The 27,400-nt window shown below is 36.7% G+C and overlaps 1 protein-coding gene and 1 long non-coding RNA gene across 2 annotated transcripts; one reads left to right on the forward strand and one right to left on the reverse strand.

The window, feature by feature from the left end:
- Positions 1–447: 447 nt before the first annotated feature.
- Positions 448–2,760, reverse strand: LOC125225259. Its single transcript, XM_048128868.1, has 6 exons — positions 2,756–2,760; positions 2,582–2,698; positions 2,274–2,345; positions 2,077–2,181; positions 1,858–1,968; positions 448–1,674 (listed from the first exon to the last, which is right to left on the reverse strand). Exons 1-6 carry the CDS (start codon positions 2,758–2,760, stop codon positions 1,290–1,292), a joined length of 795 nt encoding a protein of 264 aa, XP_047984825.1. The 3' UTR covers positions 448–1,289.
- Positions 2,761–3,014: 254 nt separating this feature from the next.
- LOC125225827 lies at positions 3,015–4,527 on the forward strand. Its single transcript, XR_007177026.1, has 2 exons — positions 3,015–3,045; positions 3,133–4,527. It is a non-coding gene; the product is annotated as an uncharacterized LOC125225827 (long non-coding RNA).
- The last annotated feature ends 22,873 nt before the right edge of the window (positions 4,528–27,400 follow it).

Raw genomic sequence — 27,400 nt, forward strand, 5'->3', positions numbered from 1 at the left:
TATAATCATATTAAAGATAAGATAATATTCGTTAAAGGTATGGAAAAAATTAAATGGATTAAAGAATTATATTCAAACTGTACTGTTATAGATTTAAGTGAAAAGGGTGCACCGAATTTACAAGAACTGTATAAAAAATATTGTATTAATGATTGTATTTTTAATTGTGTGTACCATAAAAAAACTTGTGCATTAAAAAATGTAATATGTATGAAAAAATGGTATTTAGAAAATCACGTTCCTCTTTGAATAAATGAATGTGCTAAATAAAACGCATTTTATTAACCTGTAAATTATACTCCTGAAAACAATGTTTAAATCAACTCATGATACGATATTGTACTCGTGATACAGGTATACGATCATAACATAAGTATCCTGAGTTGATTTAAACATTGTACATAAATATGGTGGGTTTAAAAAAGAAAAACTATTTTTTTTTTTTTAAGTTTATTTAATAATAATATACATACTGGCATAGCTAACTTAAAAAGTAAAGTAGGTGTTTACAAATTAGTTCAAAGTTTCCTTTAAAATATCACTATATAACTATATTTAGAAAAATGAAGCATGTCCCCACGCAAGTGTGTGAATATTGTCTTTTAATATTACTCGTTTATCATCATTCGAAGATAGTGCTACTTTCATTGTTTTTAATATTTACACAAGCTCTTCGATGTTTTATTAACTTTGGTAATTCTATAAATCTAGACGCTCTAAGAGGATTATATTTGTTTATGTTTATCTCGAGATATAAGTTTCGTAGAAAGCTCCAGCCACTGTCCCGTTCTTGAAATTCATCAATTTTCGTGCTCAATGTGTTCAAAATGGTTGAAAATATTTCTTTAAATTCGTAACTCTGATGTAAAATGATATTTTGCGTAGCGAATGATTTAATTTCACATGCTTCATTTTTCGGCAAACCAAATTCAGCAAACAGTTCAAAGTTAACCTTTATAGATCCAAAAGCAAGCCTTCTCGCTTCGAGAATATGTTTAATATGTCTACGAAGAGCGCACAGAAACTTTACCGGTGAGTCATGGAGGCTACTCTCTGGTCCACGCACTCTGTATGATGCTATTCTACTACGGAAAGCGCTGCTTATTTTTTCAATATCAGGAGTTAATTGAACAGAGTTATTATTTTTATGCAAGTTAGTGCGCAAGTGAGCAGAAAAGGCTTTACTTGGAATACTTATGTCACACACTGAACAAAATATGGAGCTATTATGAGGCATTTTGCCTATTGACATAGGAATAGACTAAATTAGACGTAAAAAAGATTAAAGATTATTGGCTTTTTTTATCTGGGAAAAAGGTTCCTTCATCTGTAAAGTCGTCCTTACAACGCTTTAGAATCTTATTTATTCCATCTACTATATCCGAAACGGAATCCACACGATATTTAAAATTAACCAGCGCTTTCTCCCAACGGGCTTCAGATGGAACGTTTTGAATATCTACTACGTTATACAGTTTAAGATCAATAAAAAGATCACCGGTTAACGAAGCTGTGCGACGCACGTAGCCGCCTGGGACGCGACGTATCAGCACGGACGACAGAGAGTTGGCAGCGGATGCTCGACGCTGGGCTTCAACATGTCCTTCGTCACCCCAGTTTGAAAACCAGCCTGGCTTACAATCAGGTGTCTCTTTCTTCGACTTGGTTGTCGTACTGGAATATTAAAAACTTATTTATATTATCGAATACAACAAAATATAATTAGTTAATTAGGTAAGTACTTAACATTTAAGAATTTAAATACTATGGTTTAAAATGTTTAGATTCAAAGGCTAATTCCAATTAGTTAAGTAAATATATGTATTACATATAAAATAACTGAATTGAATTAATTACCTTTTAGTTTTGTCTTCTTCATCAAGGTCAGTGTCACTGTCCTGCAACGTATCAGTTATTAACACGGACGATGCGTGCTTTTTCACAGTTTTCTTTGGTTTGATCTTCTTGCTGTAATATTAAAAACTTTATATTACTTCCAGTTCTCATAAATAAAGAGAAATAAATAAAAAGTTCGCATTTGTAGACAAGTTTTCAAACACAGTTTTAATTAATTACCTTTTACTAGCACATTCTTCGACGACGTTTCTGTCCAGCGACCAGCCCGCGTCACGTTTCGGGATCTGAGAAGCGTTTTTCCTTTTGGTTGTTTTCTTCTGAGTCCTACAATACATAGTGATTATCCATCAGATCATTAATAATAACAAAAATTAATAATAAGTCAATAAAATCTTAAATTTAATTAAAATACATACTTTAATGATCCAGATTCATCCTCAGAGTCGAGGTCTTTCTTAGACTGGATTACATGGTACTCAAAGTCAGACCTGAAAATAAAAAATAAGATTCTGTTATGTTCAGTCGAACGAGATTTCACAGTTGTACTTGTACCTCTCTCCAGCGAGGGTTATAAATTTTAAGTTAAAGTTAATACCAATACGCACTTAACTCGCATAAAACTGCTACTTAGAAGGATACTTATCAGTAAATTTAATCGAGAACAAACATCACTCAACACCATATTCAGAATAGTTTATAGCTAAATAAAATATTACAAACTTACGAACATTGTTTCAAGGTGAATTTCTCCGTGTACGTAAAACTCGCACTGTAACACTTGCACTTGTTAGAAAATAGTAGAGGAAATGAATAAGCCAGGGGTTTTATTAATAAAACGAAACTGACGTAAAGTCATGAGTTAACAACCTAAAAGCAAATTATAACTAACATAAACTACAACATTTGCAAAAATACAGTAAGAAACCAATATAATACAAAGGTTGATCATCACTGTAATATAATATTCAACTCAGCTAATTATTGAAAAACAAAAGTGTAATATTTCTTTTGTCGGAAACAAGAACGAATGTCGCCGCGTTAAGACCGCGTTCAATGTGCAAGCTATAATAGCTAATAGCTATACTATATTTTGTTACTACGAAGTTATAAATAGAGCATTTAACAAATTAAAATTACAACAATTCGAGATTTCAAGCCGGGTGCATTATCAGTTTCAAAATCAGAATGGTATGTATTTTACTTTTATTATATTCTGGTATCTTTGAGTACTTTTATTTGGTGTTGAAATATATTTAACTTGATATTTTTTTACAGGGCTCGCAACCTATTAACCACGCTGCTGAAATGACTGAAACCACACCATTTTATTCGCAAGTTTGTGAAAAACCGAATGATCCGCTCAATTATTCTCAAGACATGGATGCGTACCTGAAATACCAGGATTTGCTCCTGAATCCATCTTTAGAAATTCCATTATCAGGTACACCAGCAAAAAGTCAGAAGAAAATCGCTAAGAAAGGAAAGAGGAAAATAAAAGAAATGGGTTTAAATTCCCATGTCATCAGAAAGGTTACAAAAGGAAAGCGTCTGATTAAAATCAGTATATCCGATTTGGAGCAATCAAATATCGAATCTAATGGGGTTACAGTACAATATGTTGTTCAAGATGACTATGATGAGTTATTAAATGCAACTGAAGGTCTGGTAGAAAAAATTGTAAAAAAATTGAGTGAAGTGAGTAATTATTAGAAAATTTTATGTTATAAAATGTACTTTACTTTTTAGTTAGTCGTCGTGCTTGTAATATATCTCATTACTTAAATAAAATGGTTTCATGATAAATTAATTGTTTTATTTTTAACATACTAAAACATAGAGAATAAATACGATATTATTTTTAGAGTTTTACCACTCACAATATAGTTGAAATATGTATACTGAGATCTATTATATATCAAAACCATTTATAATTCATGTAAATCGTGATCATTTTATAAGATAAACATAGCGAGTGAGCAACCAGGTAAACTGACTCAAATTACAACTAAATGAGTGATTGCAATTTCGCATACTGTTCAATGTATGTCATGATTTTAATATAATCAAAATTTGAACCTTATATCTTTATGAAAAGTTCTGCTTTGCAAAGTGCAGTATATGACATACGCTAGCCTTTAATTTATACTGAACTCTTTGTTATGGGTGTCAAAGAAGATCATATTTTATATACGTTATTTTAAACCATATATTACAAAATTCGTAGTAGATATGACGTGGGAGTACGTAATCCGAAACAGCCAATAGCATAACTGGGTCTACATCACACTTATAAAGTTTTTACAATGTTTCATATAAATAAAAATGGTGATGTGTAGTATGTCGGGTTGTGACGACCGACAACCTCAACACGTAAACCATTCCTTGGCTTGGCCAACCGAGGCATGTAGTGTTGAATTCGAGACTTGGGGATCTCTGTATTTACGCGGTCGATAGATATGGAATCCCATACCCGGAGGGGGTCAAACTCAATCGATGCATGTAAAACGCGACTACACCAGAGTTCACACTTTGGGGGTCCATTCGTGTTCTGCGACGCTGACGAGCTGATCAGACACGTTGTGTGTAAACGCCACTGTCAATCGAGCAAACGCTTGAGAGAGACCACATCTGAGATTGGCCACCTCGGAGAGTGTGTTGCGTTAAGCTTTTGCTATTTAATATCATACCTAACTTAACTTTACGGCTTACATTTTCGAAATGGACCATTTAACAACGAACACCATACTTCATCTGTTTCAATCAAATGAACGAATCCGAAATGTTAAGTTAAAAATCTGATTGCGCTTTTACAGTTCACAAGTTCTAATTCTAAATATGCAATCGTAAACCTTGTGTGCTTTTTAAACCATCAGAAAACCTATTGAGAGTTTCAAATCATGAGAAAGCCGATTAGGAGTTTTAAATCATCAGAAAACCTATTGAGAGTTTCAAATCATGAGAAAGCCGATTAGGAGTTTTAAATCATCTGAAAACCTATTGAGAGTTTCAAATCATGAGAAAGCCGATTAGGAGTTTTAAATCATCTGAAAACCTATTGGGAGTTTTAAATCACCAATAAACCTGAGTACGAGTCCTAAATATGAAGTGATATTGGGAGTTTTCAAATCTTTGATTTGAAACTCCCAATAATCACCTACTTACTCGCAATCAAAACCGTACCGGAACAATATGAAAACCATATCAAATTGTTGAAAATGAATCGGCTAATACTCCTTAAAAGCCTCCGACCCTTTCAGGCCATGTGGTCTGTCCTGAAACTATTATTTTATTCAAATCCAGCCTATTGTTGCGTCCCTTCAAAGGATTGAATAGATCTTTTTGGCGCTCTTTGTGAATTGCTTCTTTTACCTTATATTTTTATATTCAAATTTGTTGTTACTTTAATCGTGCTAGAATACAAATTTTACATGCGTTGTTCGCTAGATCTTAGAAACAACGAAAATAAATGTAACAAAATTTGATACTTTTGTGAACTGAAGGGTACCTTGTTATGAGCGATGTTATAAGTATCTATCTTTGGGTAAGTAGTTGTTTATTCTGTGGTAGTTAGAATTTTTATGTTAATTTTATTATTAAACTAAGGAAAATATCCATACTGTTATAAATGGGAAAGTGTGTGTGTCTATTTGTTTGTCCGTCTTTCACCGCGAAACGAAGCGACGAATTGTCGTAATTTTTTAAGTAGAGATGGTTGAAGAGTGACATAAGCTACTTTTTGTCTCTTCCTAACGCGAGCGAAGCCGCAGGCAAAAGCTAGTTTACTATAAATTAGTAGTTAGTACCTACGTAGTATTTTACTATTTACGTTGGTGGCAAACAACTGAAACAAGCGTGGGTAGTTCTAACTAACAATAGTGTCCGTTTTCAGCATGAAGCTGTTTTCTATTTCTAAAATGCAAATAGGAAAAAAGGTTTGCAGACAGAGCCGGGGGCGACCCGCGTCATGTTGTCTTCACATTTCACACTTCTATCACACCCGGTTGAGAATTCTTTATTAGGTATACATATATATAGGTACATACATACAATCACGCCTGTATTCCTGTAAAGAAATAGGCAGACCGCATGAAATTACTCGTTTTAGTGCCACTCTTGTCAAATAGGGGATTGAAAGGAAACGAAACTGTGACATTACAGTGACAGGTTGCCAGACTCTCGTCTACGCCACAATTTATCCCATATCGCACAATAATACAATCCAATAATACAAATTCTTTATTAGTCGAACATTGGTGTATATGATGGATACAGGTATATATTGTTGTTTCACTATATTGTACTCAAGGGCACAGTCGACTTCTACGAAACCCACGGGAAGAAAGGGGGCACTACCGTCAGCACATCGTTTGCATTTCAAACATATAAGAAAGAGACATACTCCGTTCTTAAACTTCCCTGTAAAGTAGTCGAAAATCCTGGTACAGAACTAATTCACGATTGAAAAAAAAGATACTAAAATCAATCAAACTACCAGCGTCAGCTAATCTGTAAAAATATAATCAACCTTGTCCTTACTAATAAAACAAATGATTTCAAAATGGTGACATCTATGAGAACAGAAATTAATGCCTGTTCATTTTAGCCTCCAGTTTCCATGATGAATACCAGCTTTCCTCCCGATTTAATACCGAAATAAGAAAACCGTCTTAAAAGGCGGCCATTAGCAAAAAACACTGCAATTTATCAACAAAGACACCTACAGAATGTCGTCTCGGTTTCCTTGGGGAAAAACACACGGAAGTTTAGTTTGCTGAGCATGGTATCAACATAAATAAATAAATCTAATTTATTCAGAGACCATATTCTTAAATCCGCAACGCAGGTGAATACAAACTTAGCTACAAACTTCGTCAAAAAGTAAATAAAACAATGGAAAATCCGCAACATGCATCTTGCAACAATCAATAACATATAAATTAAACCTTAACCTAACCTCTTTTGTCACCCGTCAGTTTTTCTGTCTATAATTAATTCGGGGAGCGTACTTTTCGTGCCGATGACATCAATTTGACGTCACGCTCCATATAGGGTGATCACAAATTGTTTTATTGTAAATTATTAATCATTAGTCATCAATAATTTTAAGTTATGAATTTCTTTGCATGGTAATGAATGCAAGAAGGATGGTGTGCTTTACGTTAGAGATAAATTCTCTTTTCTACGTATTTATTGTAATGTGTTGTTAATTAATACTATTTAATTAAATTGATTTATAAAAACAAATCAGATAATTTTATTCACGTTTCACATTTCAAGTAGGTATTATTTATGCCACATGTAAATGGACTACTGTATTTGAAGTAATTTGTACACGATTAAAATGATTGACGACTAATGATTAATAATTTACAATAAAACTATTTGGGATCACCCTATACGGAGCGTGACGTCAGATTAATGTCATCGGCATGAAAAGTACGCTCCCTGAATTAATTATAATGGATACTCCTACGCACAAAAACAGGTTTCATGTTGCAATAACGCTCCGTGTGTGTCTCGTCTTAAATTCGAGACCCATTATTATTCCGCTGCGGCCACCGCAGGGAGTTTTGGTAATCCTTAGCGATTTTTTAAACTTCTAAAGTGTTACTGTTTATCCCCGGGGATACTTTTTTCGTTCTTATTGCCTTTTAAGTTATTACTGGAGTTAGATAAAGCCGGAACATCGTTCTGATTAGGTAAGAGAAGAGACATGCGCAAAATGTGTAAACGAAAAGAAAAGAGTGATATGATACTTCCGTACATTCGTACATTGTAGAGTATTTCACTATTTTAGTTCAGTTTAGTTCAGTAGCTCAGGAGATCCGTATTTACCATCTGACAGGGTCGGATGTATTGAATAGAATGAAGAAAAAATCGAAATAAGATGTCATATATTAAAAAAATATAGTAGTGTGACTACATAAAAAACACAAATCAAAATATTTGTTAAAATAATTTGATTTGTTCCCATAGTTGCGTATAGAATGAAGAATTTGACAGATATGAATGAATGATAATGAATAATAAATACAGATATAAGTAATGCGTAAAGATTTGCCTTCGTATTGTTACGGGAACGTACGAACGTGTCATGTTATTTCAGTCAGTCTCAGTACAAGATGTACCTAGTGACATTGACTGAACTAGCATAACAATAACGAACGTTTCCGGAAAATACGAAGGAAACCTTACTCCGAAAATTACTTCCAAAAAGAGATATATTGAAAATCACTGAAATTTCGTTAGACCTTTAAGTCTTTGAAAACAGGTTATTCTAGTTCAGAGTACAGCCAGCGACAAATATATTATGAATGCAGCTGTATAGCGTAAATGTGAATACAAGAATTGATTGCCTGTACCTATCTACATTAATGTCGTGTGTCATACGTTCTTTTTTTTTCAATTGTGTTATCTTCCTTTATTTGTTACTGTCTGTACCTATGTAGGTTTCTATGCTCACTGCCTACTCCATAAATACAAGTGTACCTAGTTAAAGTAGGGAGGCCCATAAATTAAGGCCCGACTGAGACGATAAGTACCCTGTCCGTCGGCGTAATACACTCTTACACATTTGTATCGCTAGGTTTTATTACGGACTTTCAAGGATAGGACCGTCCGTAACTTAGGTAGATTCTATACTTAGAAATGGAGGGAAAAAAGTAATAAACCAATGTGTTTATAACCTAACCACAAAATTAAAATTTTGAAAAAACCCCCGACCGCGACATAGTGGACCGATTTTCATGAAACATGACTAAGAACACTCCCGACTTACTCAGCTTTTAGACAAAAAAAACTAAATCCAAATCGGTTCATCCGTTCGGGAGCTACGATGCCACAGACAGACACACACACAGACAGACAGACAAACAGACAGACAGACAGACAGACTGACATACAGACACACACACAGACAGACACGTCAAACTTATAACACCCCTTCGTTTTTGCGTCGGGGGTTAAAAAGGAGTTCACTGTCAAAATATTTCATTTTATATGGAATTTGACAGATGACAGCCCACTCACCGTGGGTTAAGTGATTGATGCAAGTGGGCCTAAGGTACATTACTTACATTAAGGCCCACTTGCACCAACTACTTAACTCAGGGTTAGTGGGCTGTCATCTGTCAAATTCCATAAAAAGGTGGGTTAACCTGAGGGTTAACCCTCCATTTTCGTTGGTGCAAGTGGCCCTAAAGTTTCAAAAAGAGCTCTACGTGTTGGATTCGGCTGCGCGCAAGCCTTCCAAAGGTCCGGAATACCCTATGGTTTCTGTGATGGAATGCAAGTATAGCCATTAGGATTTATTAAATTATTACTAATCAAATAATGTCCATAATTATTCTGTACACTCATCTAGCAAAAAAAAATTATAGCCTGTTTCAAATATTTATGTCCATGACAACGTTTTTAATAGTTATTTGTTATACAAGAGTGCAAAGTTGTATTTTAACGCCGAGTGTGGAATTGAAAAACGAGCAAGCGAAAGGATTCTATAATTGAACCACGAGCGAAGCGAGTGGTTCGAGACTAGAATCCTGAGCTAGCGAGTTTTTCAACACACGAGAAGTAAAATACATTTGCACTCGTGTGTAACACAAAACTTTTCCCCTCACTATAGCGAGGAAAGTATAACGCAAAAAACGCCTTTATCACTGCTTCCACTAGTTCCATAGGTGGTAAAACATCTTCATCACTAGATTAACCCACTTTTATCAATTTTAAAGCAGAAAATTTGCCTCTATTCAAGGTCAAATTACTTTATCCAGGTGGACATCTTTAAGGCATCAAAATACCCTTTAATTTTTTTGTGCGAAAAACACGCGCTGCTTTCGGGTCTGTTACTAGTGGATAAAATACGTTTTTACCCGCTGGTATTAAAGGACAAAACACGTGTTTCCGAGCTATGAGGGGAAAAAAATTGTATAGGCTCTGTTTCAAATATTTATGTCCATGACAACGTTTTAACCCCCGACATAAAAACTACGGGGTGTTATAAGTTTGACGTGTCTGTCTGTGTTGGATTTAGTTTTTTTGTCTGAAAGCTGACTAAGTCGGGAGTGTTCTTAGCCATGTTTCATGAAAATCGGTCCACTATGTCGCGGTCGGTGGTTTTTTCAAAATTTTAATTTCGTGGTTAGGATATAACAAGTATATAGTTAAACTTTATTTCTCACAACCGAAAACTTATTTCCAGAAATTCTATCCAAATCGACATCATTTTGGTTTGTCGTTTTGAATAACATGCGAAAAATAAATTGCAAAAACACTGAATAAGAATGTTAGGAATATAATTGTTTTTGAAAGCGCTTATCTGGAATTATTCATACTGTTAAAATTCATAATATTTCAAAATACATCAAAACAACGCTATCCGTCCGGCCAGCTGTCCTGTAAAAACATTTTAAATGCTAATCACTCTCGAAACAAAACAGGGTTTGGCATACACACGATACATTGTGATACACGTACTCAAATATTGTGGTATATATGAAACGATACGGTACATAGGGACATACCAAAGAGGATCGGGTATTATAGAGAGTTACTGTCGAAGTAAAATGTGTAATCACAGTGCATAGACTGCCATCTCTTGACACAGGCTTAAAACTTTTGAACCTCAGTTTTGACAATTTGGTCCATATTCTTAGCTCGATATGTGTTAAAATGTCAAATATTAATATTAGCGCCATCTAGGTGAGCGTACCCCAAAGATGTAATGCCATCTAGGCCACCGTACCTTTTTCTGTATGGTACTACTGACTTACTGAGGTGTTTTTTTCTTAGACTTTATCTGTCTATACGGAGTTATATATTATATGTCTTTGGTACATACGTAGGTAAACACACCAGCGTGCCGTAACCGAATGGCATTTCTGCGACGCGAAACGAAAATGAAACGCCGCGAAAGGTAGTTTGGCTCTGTCACACCAATCCGCAAGAGCGATAGAGATAGATATCAACGAGCGTTTCGTTTCGTGAGCGTTTGTGTCATTCGGCTACGCATCCTGGCTCTGTCATCAGTATTTAATTATACTTAGCTTAGTTGTAAAATACGTGATTCACCCACATTATTTCACCCTAATTGACGTAGCACAAAATCTTGTCTTGATTAAACTCGAAGAGCATTCTGAGATTCTAATCTAATTGTTAAGTCTTTTTCGTAAACGAATACCACAAACATCAAAAATGGAGACTGCCAATTCCAATCGCATCGATTTCTTCAGAACACAGATCTCATTTGCCGAAAGCAAAATAGAAACAAACATACTGAAAGTAATATGATTAATTTATCGCAGGCACTTCATAACAATGCTTAGTCTCCATTGCTCGATTGTTGACCCGCCGTTCCGGCTCCAAATGCGTGCCCTACTGGCATACTTACCGAGGAATCTTCTTATTAGATCCCGAGTCGCTGTTGTCTGTGCAGAGCTTAGACGAATGTTGGTGTCGTGTTGCCAGGATAAAAGATCCCTGAGACTTTCTTTTTTTTAATACTACATCGGTGGCAAACAAGCATGCGGTCCGCCTGGTGGAAAGCAGTCACCGTCAACGTCACCTATAGACGCCTGCAACTGAAGGAGTGCCAACCCATTAGAAACTTGTATACTCCTTTTTGCTGTGTTAAGTACAGCAAAAAGTGTGTACATGTTCTAAGGAGGGTTTGGGTTGCCGACGACTCAAAGGAAAATAGACGGAACAAATTAGTTCTGTAGGTCCTTCCGTCACCAGCACACCGCACCCTCGTTCCGTTCATATACATACATAGAAGTGTCACAAGTTGACTTAGAGTAATTCGCTAAGTCAACTTGTGACACTTCTATGTGTAGGGGCTCGTAGAAAATCTAATTGTCAGGATCCTGAGTGGCTACATCTAACTCCTCGTGGTATCCAGTGAAGACAGACTTTGTCCTCTTTCTGAAAAAATCCCAGAGCTCGTAGAAAATCTATTTGTCAGGATCCTAAGCGGATACTTCCATCTACCTCTCGTAAAGTTTGTCCACTTTGTTAACGGATCCCGCCTCCATGTGGCCGGAAGAAGCGTTGACCTTCGACTGCCAGTCGATTGCTAGTGGAAACTCTTCTTGAACAAGTGGTTGTCAGAATTTCCTGGCCCATGCCTGGCCTGTGTGCGTTGCCGAATGCAGAAACGCTCACGAAACGCTCACGATATTATCCTTTCGTAGCTATCTATCTTTATAGCAGTTGCGTATTGGCGCGACAGAGTCTGACTACATTTGAAATGCCATTCGGCTACGGGGCTTGGCGATAGGTTAATCATTCCTCATATCCTACTACTAATGTTGTACAATACCAAACCAAGTCGAAAAGTTTTTTTTACTACCCTGAAACGCCTTTTAAGCCAAACCGTAAATCCAGGTTTTAAGTTTGGATCTTTCTATGTCATACATACATACATACATATAATCACGCCTGTGTCCCATGAAGGGGTATGCAGAGCACATGAAACTACTCATTTCAGTGCCACTCTTGGCAAATAAGGGGTTGAAAGAAACCGAAACTGTGACATCCATCCTGTGTCATACTCCAATATTTTGCCTCCTAAACGTCTAAACGTTGGGAATAACACCAAGTACAGACTTTCCTAGTATTCCAAGAGCGTTCGGAAGTGAGCAATATCTCACCTCATCTCAAACCGCTGAGTTTTATTCGCCATTTTTCGTTTGCAATCCGCCGAGTGTTTTGCGATTTCAATTTTGTTAAACGAGTTTGGTTGTTGCGAGATTAATAAAATTTTCGAGAGCACGTGTTGAAACGTTTACTCAGGTTATAGGTACCTAGTACCTGTTTGTTGTTGAGATTTGTGTTAACAGAAGTATTTTAAGTCTGAAAATGGTGACAGCCACGACCACTCTCGTAGTAATCATCGGACGGTGACAAGTTTTACAACACGCCGCTATTCATCTGATTGCTGCCTTCCTGGTACATTTCTGTGCCAATTTTGTTCGGGGCCTGGTTCCATGCACTCTCCCCCGAATCACACGTCGTTTAGTACTTAGCATCCCCGCGTGCGGCAGACAAATGACCAAAAAAGGCAAAGACTAATCTAGAGGCTTGGGACACTGTGCAAAGTCTCTCTCATTTAATGGTCTTATCGGAAGATCAGTGCTAGAAGCCGCCAGCAACACGCTGAGATGAGGCCATTTCGTGGCACTTCATTCCTTTCTGTCTTGTTGTTTAATGTGTATTTTGTCTTGCCTGGTGCCGTAGCCGAATGGCATTTCTGCGACGCGAAATGAAAACGAAACGCCGCGAAAGGTGGTCTGTCTCTGTCGCGCCACTACGCAAGAGCGATAGAGATAGATATCTACGAGGGTTTCGTTTCGTGAGCGTTTGTGCCATTCGGCTACGTACCCTGAATTCACGAATAAATGTTTAGGTTTATTCTATTCTATCACCTGCAGGGTTAGCATATGATTGCCGCGAGAGTATGTCGCCGAGAGATAGACTACCCATCCTTATGTCATTAATACAGTTAGAAGAAGACGTGGCATCCATCTCGCGGCGACATACTAACGCGGCCATCATGTACTAGGCCTACTGCTATTACAAGTTATGAATTTGAATTATTATAGAAACGCACCGAACATTCTTACCGTACGTAGTATGTCATGAAGCGTTACCATATCTGAAATAAGTAGATATCAAAACTAAAAACCTGTTACTCCAATCAGAATATGACTCCCCAGTTCCGCAGGCCACAAAAGTTTTCAAAATGAATTCGGTCTTTGTTTGCGAAGACTCAAGTAGTGGATATGAGGTTCCGGTTCCATTTGTTTTGCGGATAATTTCGGGATGAAGTTGGGAAGTGTCCTTATTAAAGGACGCTTTTTTGGGACAGTAAATAAAGCAGTTTATGAGTTTGCGAGGTACTTAAGCCACAATACGGAAGTTATGCAACGGGAGTAAGTTAAATCACGACGGCTTGCCGGAGCGATTTAAATACTCGGTCTTTTCAATATTCTTACGCCCCGGTATACAGACAATGTGAAAAACATTCTTACTATATCTATAACAGACAGGTTTTTAAAAGTGTTTGTTTTTAACCATGTCACCAGAAATCATACGACCAGTCTGATGGTAACTAGTCACCGTAGCTTATGAACGCCTGAAGCTAAAGGGGTGTTTCTCTAAAATCTGTTTGTTGTGCTAGAGAAGCATGTGCTTAGATATTCGTATAGACTGTATTTGAATATTCCACAGTTACACAGTAGGTACATATATATTATTTATGTATGAGCATAAGTACTAATCATTTAGGGGTATATGCCATAATGTGGACTGATGACCTGGTGAAGGTCGCAGGAGTCCGCTGGATGCGGGTGGCGCAGGACAGGTCATTGTGGCAATCTTTGGGGGAGGCCTATGTCCAGCAGTGGACGTCTTTCGGCTGATATGATGATGATGATGATGATGATAAGTACTAATAGTTTTTCAGTGAAGACAAACATCGCAAGAAAACTGAATGACTTAATTTTCCGATTCACTCAAAGACTGAGACACCAAAGACAAGAAAACTGAAAGACTTATTTTTCCGACTCATTAAAGACATATTTTGCCGATGGATTAAAAACTCAAAAGACGTTTTCCTCAAAACTTGTTCTCTGCTCTATTCTTGGGATAAGATTGCCCAAGAGGACTGCACCTAACGGCCCAGCCACGACATTGGTCTAAGCGCGGCAGCGGTGAGCGGCAGCCATACGTGCGAATGAAAGGTCCCATCGCTGTGTCTCGCTCCAATGTATGGCCGCCGCTCACCGATGTCGCGCTTAGACCAATGTCGTGGCTGGGCCGTAAGGTTGCCAAGGCAAACAAGCGCAGATGCAAAGTATTAACTGAAAATTTTCGTGAAATACCTACCTGAATGTCTGTCAATACAAACTAAATAAATGGGCAACAAAAAAAAAGGTACTTTTTCGTTGCTAAGCCAATAAGTTCCATTAAGAGCTGTGTCCTTCTGTCCTTATCATTTCACTCAGCCTGCCAAAGTCTTAGACAAATCGAATCAGATTGTCCGCAATTTGTTCGTAAAGAAATAAATTAGTGCTTAATAGGAGTCCTCTGAGCGGACATCGCGTTAAACGAAGCAGAAAAACGAGTAATAACTTCGACGACAGAATAATCACTATACAGGGTGATGTTTGGGATGGGGTTAATTTTTTTTTTTAGCTGAAAAACATTTTTTTTAAATATAAAAAATATTTATATAAAAAGAAAAAATAAAAATGGCCATATAGCACGCAAAAACGACTCCTGGAATAAAAGACTACTTGAATGGCGACCATGGGGAGAAGAGCGCCGTCAAAAAAGACCGCAGATGCGCTGGGCGGACGATATCAAAAGGACAGCTGGGAAAAAGTGGCTCCAGATCGCACAAAACCGTGACGAGTGGCGCATGTGGAAGGAGGCCTACACCCGAAGGGTAGAATCAGGCTGAGAGAGAGAGAGAGAAAAATTATTTGTAAGTTTCAAATGTAAGATGTCGCTAGTGGCGTTTAACTACGTCACAGTAACGTAGACATACGTCACGGTTTTACTGGTTAAATTTGCAGTCGGGACGGGTGATAAATTGGCGAAATTGGTAACGCGTTGGACCAGCATCGGCGATCCAGAGATGTAGCGAATCCCATGTTGGCCAGAGGTGATCGCTATTGATTTGTTCATTGCAGTTAATATCTGCATTTATAATATGCGAATTGCAATGTAGTACGTTTCACAAATGAAAATTCTGTAGCGATGTTTATAATTTAACGTATGGATAAATATTATAGATATTAATATTGATGAGCATTTCTTTTTTTGCCACTTTTATAAAATGTGTTTAAAAAAAGAATCTACCCAGAATTACTACTTACTTTTTCAATCCTAGTAGTTAAAAAAATTGTCCCATACGATTTTTTCTTATTTTGTTACCATTTTCCGTACATGTTGTATGGGTTAACAATAGAGGAAAGTAACAAAAATGTATGGAAATTGTCTTTGTCTCCCAGTGAGATTGAAAGTACCTACTCGGGATTCTGAGTACAACTGACCTAAATTTCCCTAAAGCAATCAAAATAAAAAATGGCAATAAAAAGAAATGCTCTGATAATAGAAGTCCTCTAAGCCGAGTAATAAATAACCTAGACGACAGTGTAATAAAAACAAAAACATAATTAATTAAGAAATACATACATTTCAGCCACGACTTAGACCCTTTGCAGTCTTTGCACACAGAAAATACATAATTATGTACGCCGATTTATCCGTTTCTGACCCCCAACTGTCCTCACAAAATCCCTCAAAGTAGTCTATTAGGTCCCAAACGAAGTCTAGAACGAGACTGAAGCACTAATAGCTGTCCCAATCAATCGCTTATCGTAAACGAAGTTAATTATTTCACGTTGCTGCCGAGTGCTTAGCAAAGTGCTGCAAAAAACTAGTCAAGTGCGAATACTGGAGCTCTGAGGGTTCTATGCAGGTTTGAAATATTTGCATTGGATTTTGAGTACCTATATAGATTTTAAATATACATTGGTACAACTCAATTGACTGTTCATACTTAACTAAGTATGAACAAATATGTAAATATGTATTTGAAATGGTACACTTTTATTAAAAGTGCAAAATGCTGGGGTTTTGAGAGTTATACAGGATGGAATACTAGTCTTTAACCTTTTTTTTGTAATACCACGTCGGTGGCAAACAGGTATACGGTCCGCCTGATGGAAAGCGATCACCGTAACCTGTGGACGCCTGCATCTCAAGGGGTGTCATAGATTAGGCAATTGTTCTTTGCTAATCATAGTCTAAGTTGAACATTACTCTGAATAATGAAAACTAAAGTAGATTCCATGATAAGTCAAACACTTAAAAAAACAACCGTATTTTCTAGAGATTCTCCAGAAGTCGAGTAGCTAAGGTAATTTCCTTGCAATACATTGGGTACACTCGTAACAAGAAACACTGTTAGTTTTCCAGGGCCTCTAGCCATTATTACAATCGTTGACAAAAGGGTCGCCGGATCAAATTACCCCAATAGATATTGGGATAATATAGTTTCGGGGCTTTTATCTGAAAATGTAAAATAAAATCAAAATAAATATTTTTTAACGATGTACATATTTCAAGTGTTTCCAAGATTAAATATTCCGTTACTAAGTTATTTAGCCCATATAACCATAATCGGTCGCCGTTCCTACGCAAATCCTCCTATTTTGTGTACACACAGGTCTTCGGGTCTCAATGTTTAGTCGCAGTACGGTCGACGTTTAGTCGCGGCGACCCAAATGGGGACGATTGGTAACAGGCACAAATGGTCACAGAAGTGACAGAAGTGTGCACTACGCGTGCACACATTGTTACCGTTTGGCGACTACTTTCCCAAAATCATTCGTTCATTTCATTCTTTTCAAATGGCGACTGTCAGAGACGTCAAAGTAAAAAAGAAATAAAACCATTTGACATTAAAATGTAATGGCGTAAGAATTTGTTAAAGATAAATATTGTTTGCATTTGTAATATAATGTGGGCTAATTACCATGGCCAATTAAATTGCTCGAGTGATTTCATAAAATAAGTCTAAATTTATCAACGCGTCATCAATTTACCTCAGTTTAACCAGTAATAATATTATTGACTACTCGGTGTTTGCGTGTTATGTATATTGATTGGTGAAGTTTTAGTGCTCCGGTGCATATACTATACTGAAATATTAAAAATAATGCCTAGAAAACCAATAAAGTTGTTAAAATATGGATTACGACGGTAATATTCCATGTAAAAAACAGTCGCCAAACGGTCACCAAACGGTCGACAAATGGTCGCAAAATGGTCGCAGCGTACACGCGTGACCGAAAGCTATTTTCAAAATGGCTTAATTCTTGTATTAATTTTTTCCAGGTATCCTCAAACTTTATAAACAATTAAATATGCCGTCGTACTCAGTTGCCCTCACTAAAGAAGATTAAAAAAATGTAACGTGCGTACCGAGCTGCTGGGTTGTAAAGGATCGGGGATCATATTATTATGGTCTTCTATAGAGCAACTAGTATTTTGCGGCATTTCACAATTGACACTTGTTGAAGTAGTCGTCAATAATATTACTATCAACATTAATTTCAGCGATCTGTACTTCTTTTGTCAAGATTTTTGTATAGATAAGTGTCTACAAATTTGTAATGTTAAAGAGACATAAATAAAACTTAGTAGAGTAAATAATGTGTTTTATTTGTAACCCAAACAAAATACTTGTAGATACGAGTGCGGAAAAGAGGAAAATCGATACGAGTAGCGATAAATTAATACACGAACGAAGGGAGTGTTTTAAATCGACACGAGTTGTGAATGTCCTTTTCGCACGTGTATCGTATGACGATTTTCAGTACCTAAATCTAAGCTAAGAGTTTCGACCAGACAAGAAATGAATCATTGCTTGATTTGCTCGCACTACTGCGTGTAAAAAGCAGCATCTGTACTGAAAAAACTATCATTGCGCAACAGAAATTCTATTAATATCACAGTAAATACTCTATTTCATTTGATTCCTACTTTTATTGTGTAAAGCAACACTGCACTTCATTTTTATCAATAAGAATTAAAAATTATATATTTAATACATTAAGTAACTATAAAGTGCTTATCTATTTGTATTATCATTCTGCACTTTTCTTAAATTTCCCACATTTCTATAAAATGTCGAAGAGTGCTTAAATGGTCGTCGTCGTTTATTATTATTTAATTCGCTCATATTTAAATGATTCAAAGCAACCAGTCCACAACTTCACAAGAAAGTTTGAGAAACCTTCGTATTTCAGATTGTCATTTGCGGTTACAGTGGTTTAGGAGCAGTTCGGTAATCAGACCTACACATGTGTGTACAAATTCTGTCAATGTCACTGTCAGAAACCGTTCTGACAGTGACAATGACAGCCACAAATTCGTCCACATGTTGTTACCGTTATGTGTGCAAACGTCGACTAATAAAGTGTCGTTAAAAGTCATTCTGACAGTGACATTGACAGCCACAAATTCGTACACATTTTGTTACCGTAACGAGTGCACACGACGACTACATTTTGTTATTGTAACAATACGGTCGCATTGTTTGCACGACGTTACCACGCGTTATGTCACATTTGACAGTTAGTTACTGATTTGAAGATTTTGCGACTGAAATGGTTGTATGGGAGGTTACCATGTGTTTTTTCATTCGTATATAACATTTTTTGACTTATCCGAGCGACGGGTCAGCAACGGTTTTAAGTGATTTTTTCATTTTATTGGGAGTCGGGAGGACCGTCCCATCAAATTACATATACAGACCACCTGGCAACTTTAAAAGGTCGGCCACACATGCGCGTTTTGAGAACGTAGGCGGAGCGTTAGCGGAGCGCAATGATAGCGGTGCGCCGGACGGACGCTGGCGTTGCGCCCAGCGGACGCCGGCGGGAAATAACGCGCGCATTCCGCTCCGCTAACGCCACGCTATCAAAACGCTTTATGTGTAACGGAGGCTTAATCGTATCATAGTTATCACTCTTCCGAATTAGTACGACAGAGTCAGTAGCGTATCGTTCACCACGAATCGTCAACGATTATACTATTGGCTAGAGGACCACAGAACGCCGCAATACAATTTATTATACAATCAAAGATGTAGCAAAGCTCTCAACCTGATAGAATCGAATCATTGTGGATTATTTCACAATATGCATTTTTGTAAAATGGTAAAATGTAGACTGCAAAAGTTTTATGTTATTTTGTTTCCAATAGAAACTCCACGTCTAAGGGAAGAGTTGTAACTCCATCACCTAATTTTATTGACTTATATTATATATTGTGTACATTAAAATAAAAATAATATTAATTCAACTTATCCACAAAGCACATTATCCCTTAATAATATCCTAATACTCACGGAAATAATATTTTACCCACCTTGAAATAAATGTTCAATCAAATTTTTTTTTACAATTTGAGCAATATCCACACTAAGAGTTTTGAATGACTCACGGTTATTTTCACAAAGGTAATCACGGTCTATATCCCGGTCAATATAAGTCTAATATCCACACTGTCTAAATTGCTTTGAGCCTTTGACGAGCCAATAAAAATGTCGTCAAGCAAACAACTTTAGGACATGTCACAGACAACTCAATTTATCTGATTGTCTAACTTTTTTCAATAAATACAGGAAATTATTTCAATTTTAATACGTAGTGGCCGACAACCAGAGGTGGCCGGTAAACTGGCTAAGCTACCCTATGATTCTTAAGGGTCTCTCACACCGGAAAACAATAAAAACACGGTGTATATATTTCAGAGCGTATGCATTGTTCTGTAATATTTATCGCCTCTTTAGAGAAGACACATAAGCTCAAAACAATGATCCACCGATCGTTCTTCCTGTAACAAGGTTCCAATGGCAGTCACCCGCACCTGAGTTATAACTGTGTCGCAGTACGCACCCCTAAAGCCTGCGACAGCGACGAATCTCCAATTACGTGACAAAATTGAGGGCTTTTTAGTCGAATTCCCGTCAAATCGGCTTTGGTAGCTGTGCGAGATTTTAGAATCGTATTTTGATTTGTTGTTGTTAGGTAATATTTAATTTTATTCGGAATGACTCGTAATATAAGTAGTTTTACAGTTTGCGCCATAAAACAGGGGCTCCTGTGTTGTCACATACATTAAAATATGTAGGTACGTTTTCTTATCCATACCAAAGAGGATCGAGTCACCTATACAGAGTGGGGCCTGTAACAAAGGCGAAGAATTGAACTGTAGGCTATTCTCCTTATACTGATATTACTGATCAACATTTGTTCAGTGACTTTTAAAAATTATGAAGGCTTTAAATTTTTAATTTTTCATACAAAATAAATATTAGCTTCAATGTACGCCATTATTGTTGTCATTGACGTTGTCTGTCACACTTTAGACTTAACAGAATTCGCAATACCATTACCTCTTAGAAAAAACTTTCAATGGTGATAAAAATCAAAATACAAGTTATTTTTAAAAGTCACCGAACAAATGTTGATCAGTATAAGGAGAATAGCCTAGAGTTCAATTCTTCGCCTTTGTTACAGGCACCACTCTGTATATTATAGGTGAAAAACTTAAGAAAGTCACCTGTTGTATGTGTGAGTGACGTGATCGAATAGGCGTTTGTTTTGTTTGAATTACTAATTTTAAATATGTGTTCTCTATTCGAACACGTCACTCACAACAGGTGACTTTCTTAAGTTTTTCACCTATATATATATATATATATATATATATATATATATATTATACATATATCTAAAAACTACGAGGTATTTTAGCTTGATAAGTGTATGGGAGCCTCGTCTGCCAACAAACCACAAAGTGGTTTGGCAGAAGATATGTAATAGGGTTAAGCTTTACGTTCTGAATAAACGTTTTATTTATTTATTTATTATTTTTTTTTTTTTTATAGAGAGTTACTGTCAAAGTAAAATGTGTAATCACAGTGCATAGACTGCCTCAGTTTTGACAATTTGACCCATTATAGCCCAGCTTGATATGTGTTAAAATGTCAAATATTAATATTAGCGCCATCTAGCCGAGCGTTCCCCAAAGGTGTAACGCCATCTAGTACACCGTACCTTTTTCTCTAGGGCTTTGAGGTACGTTTGTTTCTTCGACTTTATCCGTCTATACGGAGTTTTTTTTTGTCTTTGTCCGTCTTTCACGGCAAAATAGAGCAATGAATTGATGTGATTTTTTAAGTGGAGATAGTTGAAGGGATGGAGAGTGACATAGGCTTTTTGTCTCTTGCTAACACTCCGCTTCCCTAAAATAGGGGGGTGGAAGTATGCCACAATTTTCGAATTGAACGCGAGCGAAGCCGCAGGCAAAAGCTAGTATCTAAATAAAGCTCATAAGTCACCGACTCAACCGTATTGTTGACAACTGTTGTAATGTGGATCTAGATGTTTCGTGTGACGTTATGTATTTACAGTGTATTTTTAGACACAAGACTTTTTTTATCCCATCATACTTTATTATCCTGCTGCTTTAACTGGACATAGCCGTCTGTGATTTCCACAGCTCTCATTGTTGTGCCGTTTACTCGTGAAGGTGTCTTTGTCGTCCTGCCATCTCTGTTTGGTGTGTTATAATAGCAAAGAATTGTATATTGGGTAATATTCAAAACAGGTATAAAGGTATAAATATTTATGAGGAAGGAAAGAAAACTGTACATCCCGCTCGTGCTCAATGTTTAAATAAATAAATAAATAAATAAATATTGGGGACACCTTACACAGATCAACTTAGCCCCAAACTAAGCAAAGCTTGTACTATGGGTGCTAAGCGACGATATGCATACTTAAAAAGATAAATACACACTTATATACATAGAAAACATCCATGACTCAGGAACAAATATCTGTGTTCATAACACAAATAAATGCCCTTACCAACTGAGCCAGACCGGTTCACAAGAAACACTGCCAGCCATGTTGTGATCTTTTCACATCAGGAATCAAGCACTCGTTTTTAAATTTCGAACATGCCTCCTTGAAATCGTGATGTGTCTCTCGAAGCACATTCGTGCTCGTTTGCTTAATTCATGTGCTTGAGTTTTATGAGCTGAGCTGGGGTTTGTGTGAAAAAGTTACACATTTTGCAATAAGATTGAATAACATCGGAAACCTTTATTTTCCTATATTCGGGCTTAAGAATGTCGCTTTTCCATATTTTTTTTATTTGAATTATGCCAAAGAGGTATTTGCGCTTTATTTTCTAATCCCCAAAAATATGCCAAAGCGATAGCGATAGGGATAGGGTATTTACGGATACGGATAATTTATCGTTTCTAATGCGAATTGAAAAACTGGAATGAAAAAAAGGTTTAATAGATTTATTTGTAAAGGTTTAATAGATTTATTTGTTGCATTTATTTTTAAGGAAAGATGTGAAATTAAATATTAAAATGGATTTACCATTTTCCATCCTTAACATTTTCACTCTTTTTGATATAGTCACCAGATATTTGAAATTCTTACTTTTCATAAACGTGTAATTTTAATTGGAAATGTGTAATTCAAGTAAAGAACGCTCTAACAAGTAATTCGTATAATGAAATGAACTAATCCACTTTTGTGTCAGAACGTCACATAGGAATATCTTACCTGATCGGATTTATTTATAAAGCTAGTAAAGCCATAAATAAGAATATCTTACCTGATCGGATTTATTTATAAACCTAGTAAAGCCATAAATAAGAACGTGTCATAATTATATCTTTGACGCCTTCGAAAATCAGGGGCCTAACTGCGTTTTCACATTATCCGATCCGATATCGGATGTCGGAAGGATTTCAATAGAAAAAATCCAAGATGGCGCCTGTAATGTATGGGATATCGGTCCGACATCCGATATCGGATCGGATAATGTGAAAACGCACTTAAGTCGCCGTCAATAGAATTTGTGAACAATGTAAACAAACCTTGTAGTCAAAATGTCTTTAATTTCCATTCTAACTCATCAGATACTGGCTAAATCCATGTGTTATTTAATCAATTCATCTCACATTATAATCCTCAACCTTTAAAATAATAAAATTGTGCTAAAATATTGATATTTTATATAATGGTTTGTTTACATTGTTGACAATTTCTATTCCTTCGATTTCACAGATTGCCAGTTTGCACATTGACGTATTATTACAGGCAATTAATTGTTTCTGAACAAACATAAACTCTGAACGCGTTACATCAGCGTATAATAATGTTAATTGATACATAATTAACTGCCAAAAGGTGATTATTAATAATAATCGACTTGTCAGGGCTTGTCTGAAATATTAACTGAGTAATTTAATTTGCACCCGAAAATGAAGTAACAAATTACATGTGACGGTTCGCTACCAGAACCCCTACCATGTTTATTTAATGTTATAGTCGTTATAGAATACTCGACGAGTATACGTCACAAAAATACACTTTTGACTCATTCTTATTTCTTCTTCTTCATTAAATTTGTTCTACCGTCTGTACAACGGGGAATGTTCTGTTGAACTCTTTGACTTGGTGCCACCGTCGCGCTTTTATCACCGCACCTCCCGCCAAAGAAACAAAGTTCATCCTCACTTTCTTGACACGTGGCAAACCAAGAACAAACGGGCCTCTCGCTCGTTTTTGCCCTGAATGTGCAAGATGTGGAATGAGCTACCTTCTGAGGTGTTTCCCTTGCGGTTGCGCTATGACATGGGGTTCTTTAAGAAGCAGGTATTTAGGGTTCTAAAATGTCGGCAACGCATAAGTGGCTCCTCTGATGTTGCTTATGTCCATGGACGGCGATGACTGCTTCCCATCAGGTGGCTCATCTGCTCGTTTGCTGCCTATTTCATAAAAAAAAAGTATATTATCCTACCGACTGCGCCAATTAATGCTAGATGAATAAATGATCGAGATCCGTAGCCGACTGTTTTTTTTTTTCAAAATCTATATCTACCGACATATTTATGAGTCTACCCTACGTAACAATAGGGGATATTACGCAAAACTTGGCTCAGCAGGCGCCACCCCTTCATTAAGGATGCAGCATGTTCGATATGTTGCTTCTTTGTTGCACTTTTAAATTCGCAAGTGAGTGTGACAGGGAAGGAACTCGACAAACTTGGTTCGAGGTAGGCCATTTGTAAACCATCCGCCTTGATGCATCTCTCTCTTCTCAGCATATTCGCGTCGACTGCTGAACATATGCCACTTTCATGGATTTCCATTCCTTTCTATATGCGGCGGTTCTGTGCCAGGTCGGCCCTGCCGTCTTTTTCATCGTCCGACCATCTAGCTCGTGGTTTCCCGTCTCTTCGACTTCCCAGCGAAGTTTCCACAGCAACACAACAAGAAAACAGGCAAAAGCAGGCATCTTCTGGACAAGCTCACTCCATCGTAGGCCACGTCTTTGCCTTTGGGCTTACTTTTGGCTAGTCTATGGCCAAGAGTAAGCCCATTTATAATTTTAAAAAACTAGCTGGTCCTATCTATCGTCATCTCTGCGACAGATCAGATATAGTTTAAGGCATAGTATGTATAAGTTATGTCAAAGTGCTGCACTCTGGCGGCAAACATTACCATAATGTTCTAGGGAACAAGTCCCTTGTAAAGTGAATAAGTCCCCTAAGCAGTTACTAGAAAAAAAATTACATACATTTTCTGTGACAAAGGCTATCGAGCTAACGTTACAAACTCATGGTAACGTTACAACTGAAATTCCGATGGGAAAGTTTATTGCCGAATTTTGTGCATGAAACTATTTTGTTTATTATATAATTAACTTAATTCGACGGGTGAAATGTGAGCTAGAGTGTTGTGCTGACAATCATTGCTGAAATTTTCTCTACGATTAACAAAATTTAGCATAATTGGAAAACGTAGTGCGTTGACTTGTAGTGTTTTTGTATTATGTGTGATAGACATAGGTAGAAAGACGGTCTGACGGACATAATGTGGCTTTTAATACCTACATCTTACCTTTTTTGCTATTTTGGCTATTACTTTCTATGTCGAGTCACACAATGCTAAGTTGGCAACAGTGTTTATGTATGATTTGACCACTGAAAACAAAATATACCGCCTAGCCGGTAGACCGAAAATTAAGTTTGAAATTCTTCTTACGTTCTGTACGGAAAATGGCAAGAAAATGTCAAACGAGTTCATCAATTGCAGCATGCTACAAAACTAAAGAAAATTGTCAAAAAGAAGGAGATGTTTCTGTGATCAAATCGGGAAAATCCTGAAAAAGGCTAGCTCAGAAGCACCTTAAATCGGCGAGCGTGTATGCGGAATGGTCTGAAAGTGAAAGAAGGTAAAGACTAAAGAGGTATAATGTGGAACAATAATAATAATAACCGCGGTCAAAATTCTTATACACGGTGTTTCCGTTATTATTATTATTTATTTGGGTTTACCAACAGGTGTAATACAATTATACTTATACATTAAAATTGGTTTAAGATAAACTTGCTCGAGTATTCACCCAATTACAGGCAAACACGACATGCATGTTTCAAAATTTTTCTTAATTCTAAGTAGGAACTAAGTTGAAATGGAAGTATACATCTAAATTAACTAAGTAGGTAGGTACAACTTTAAATACTGATACTATGAGTAATCTAGTTAGCAAGGAGGTAGAAATAGTTATATATGTAATTAATTTCAAAAAGTTTTAATATGTATTTTACGTATATATAATTATGTATGTTACGCCTTACGGTTTAGTCTTAAGTGTATGTAAAAATAGGTATGTCAGAATCGTAGCAAGTTGCAACTTATGGATTCTACGATGTACAAGAATTTTGTGATATTTAAATATTAATGTAATTATGTATCCAATTGTTATTCTTATTATTTTTATAATTGTATGATTTCTTAATTTAATTTAAAAATTTAAAATTTAATTATTATTTTTAAATTTGTATATATGAACTGTAAATGTTGACGTGTAATATTTACGAAATATTTAAATGAATATGAATATGGTTGCTACCTTCACGCCCAGGTAACAGGCGTGACTATAAGCATGTATAAAAAAGTGTATGACCTATTTAAATCGCTAAAATTAGGCCACAACAGGTACATATCACCAGGTAATAAATCAACCTCAAACACCAAAAAACCGTGATTGTTTCCAAAGTTATGCGAATCCATAGAAACGGGGCGTAACGTTTTTGATTTACGAGTGAAAGATGGTTCATAAATCACTCTTTACACCCGGATGGGCGGCTGCGGAAAAATTACACAAAAACCCGGGAAACAGACGCGTATTTACGAGTTATTAATTAATCTGTTGTGTAATTACAGTTTTATAGTAAGAGAGGGATAAATCTAAGGCGAAAGGGGCAGAGGAAAAAGAAAAATAACATGGATGGATAACCTTAGGAGCTGGATGGGAATAGACGCTGCCGCGCTAGGCAGAAAAACTGCAAATAGAGAGGAACTCCGGACTGTGGTAGCTTGAAGAAGAAGAAGAATTACAATTTTATAGATTCTTGGGAATGGCTTGGGAGAATAGCTGATCTCTGTGTGAATTCAATAACATTGTCAGGGGCATTTTTCTGATTCAAATGATTTCTCTGCTGTTGTCTTCTTCTTGCAAGATTGTTGACATTCATAACATACATACAATCATAACATACAATCACGCCTGTATCCCATGAAGGGGTAGGCAGAGCATATGAAACTACTCAAGTTTCAATGCCACTCTTGGCAAATAAGGGGTTGACAGAAAACAAAACTGTGACATTGCAGTGAAAGGTTGCCAGCCTCTCGTCTACGCCACAATTTACCCCATATCCCACAGTCGCCTTCTACGACACCCACGGGAAGAAAGGGGGTGGTGAAATTCTTAACCCGTCACCACACGGGCGCGGGGTTGTTGACATTCAATCATGCAATAATGCCTTAAATAAACTGTCGCCTACGTTGTTTCCAGACCCGATACGATCTTCAAATCTGTAGGAAAAAAACGTAGGTACTCGTATAGGCTACTCGTACTTGCCTCC

This window comes from Leguminivora glycinivorella, chromosome 4, assembly GCF_023078275.1.
Source record: "Leguminivora glycinivorella isolate SPB_JAAS2020 chromosome 4, LegGlyc_1.1, whole genome shotgun sequence".
Taxonomy (NCBI): Eukaryota; Metazoa; Arthropoda; class Insecta; order Lepidoptera; family Tortricidae; genus Leguminivora; species Leguminivora glycinivorella.

What these genes read in the sequence shown, in the direction of transcription:
- LOC125225259 (XM_048128868.1), bottom strand. An exon ending in GAAGAATGTGCTAGTAAAAG is followed by an intron (nt 1,969 to 2,076) that starts GTAATTAATTAA and finishes TTAATATTACAG; the next exon opens with CAAGAAGATCAAACCAAAGA. An exon ending in GAAGAAGACAAAACTAAAAG is followed by an intron (nt 1,675 to 1,857) that starts GTAATTAATTCA and finishes TTAATATTCCAG; the next exon opens with TACGACAACCAAGTCGAAGA.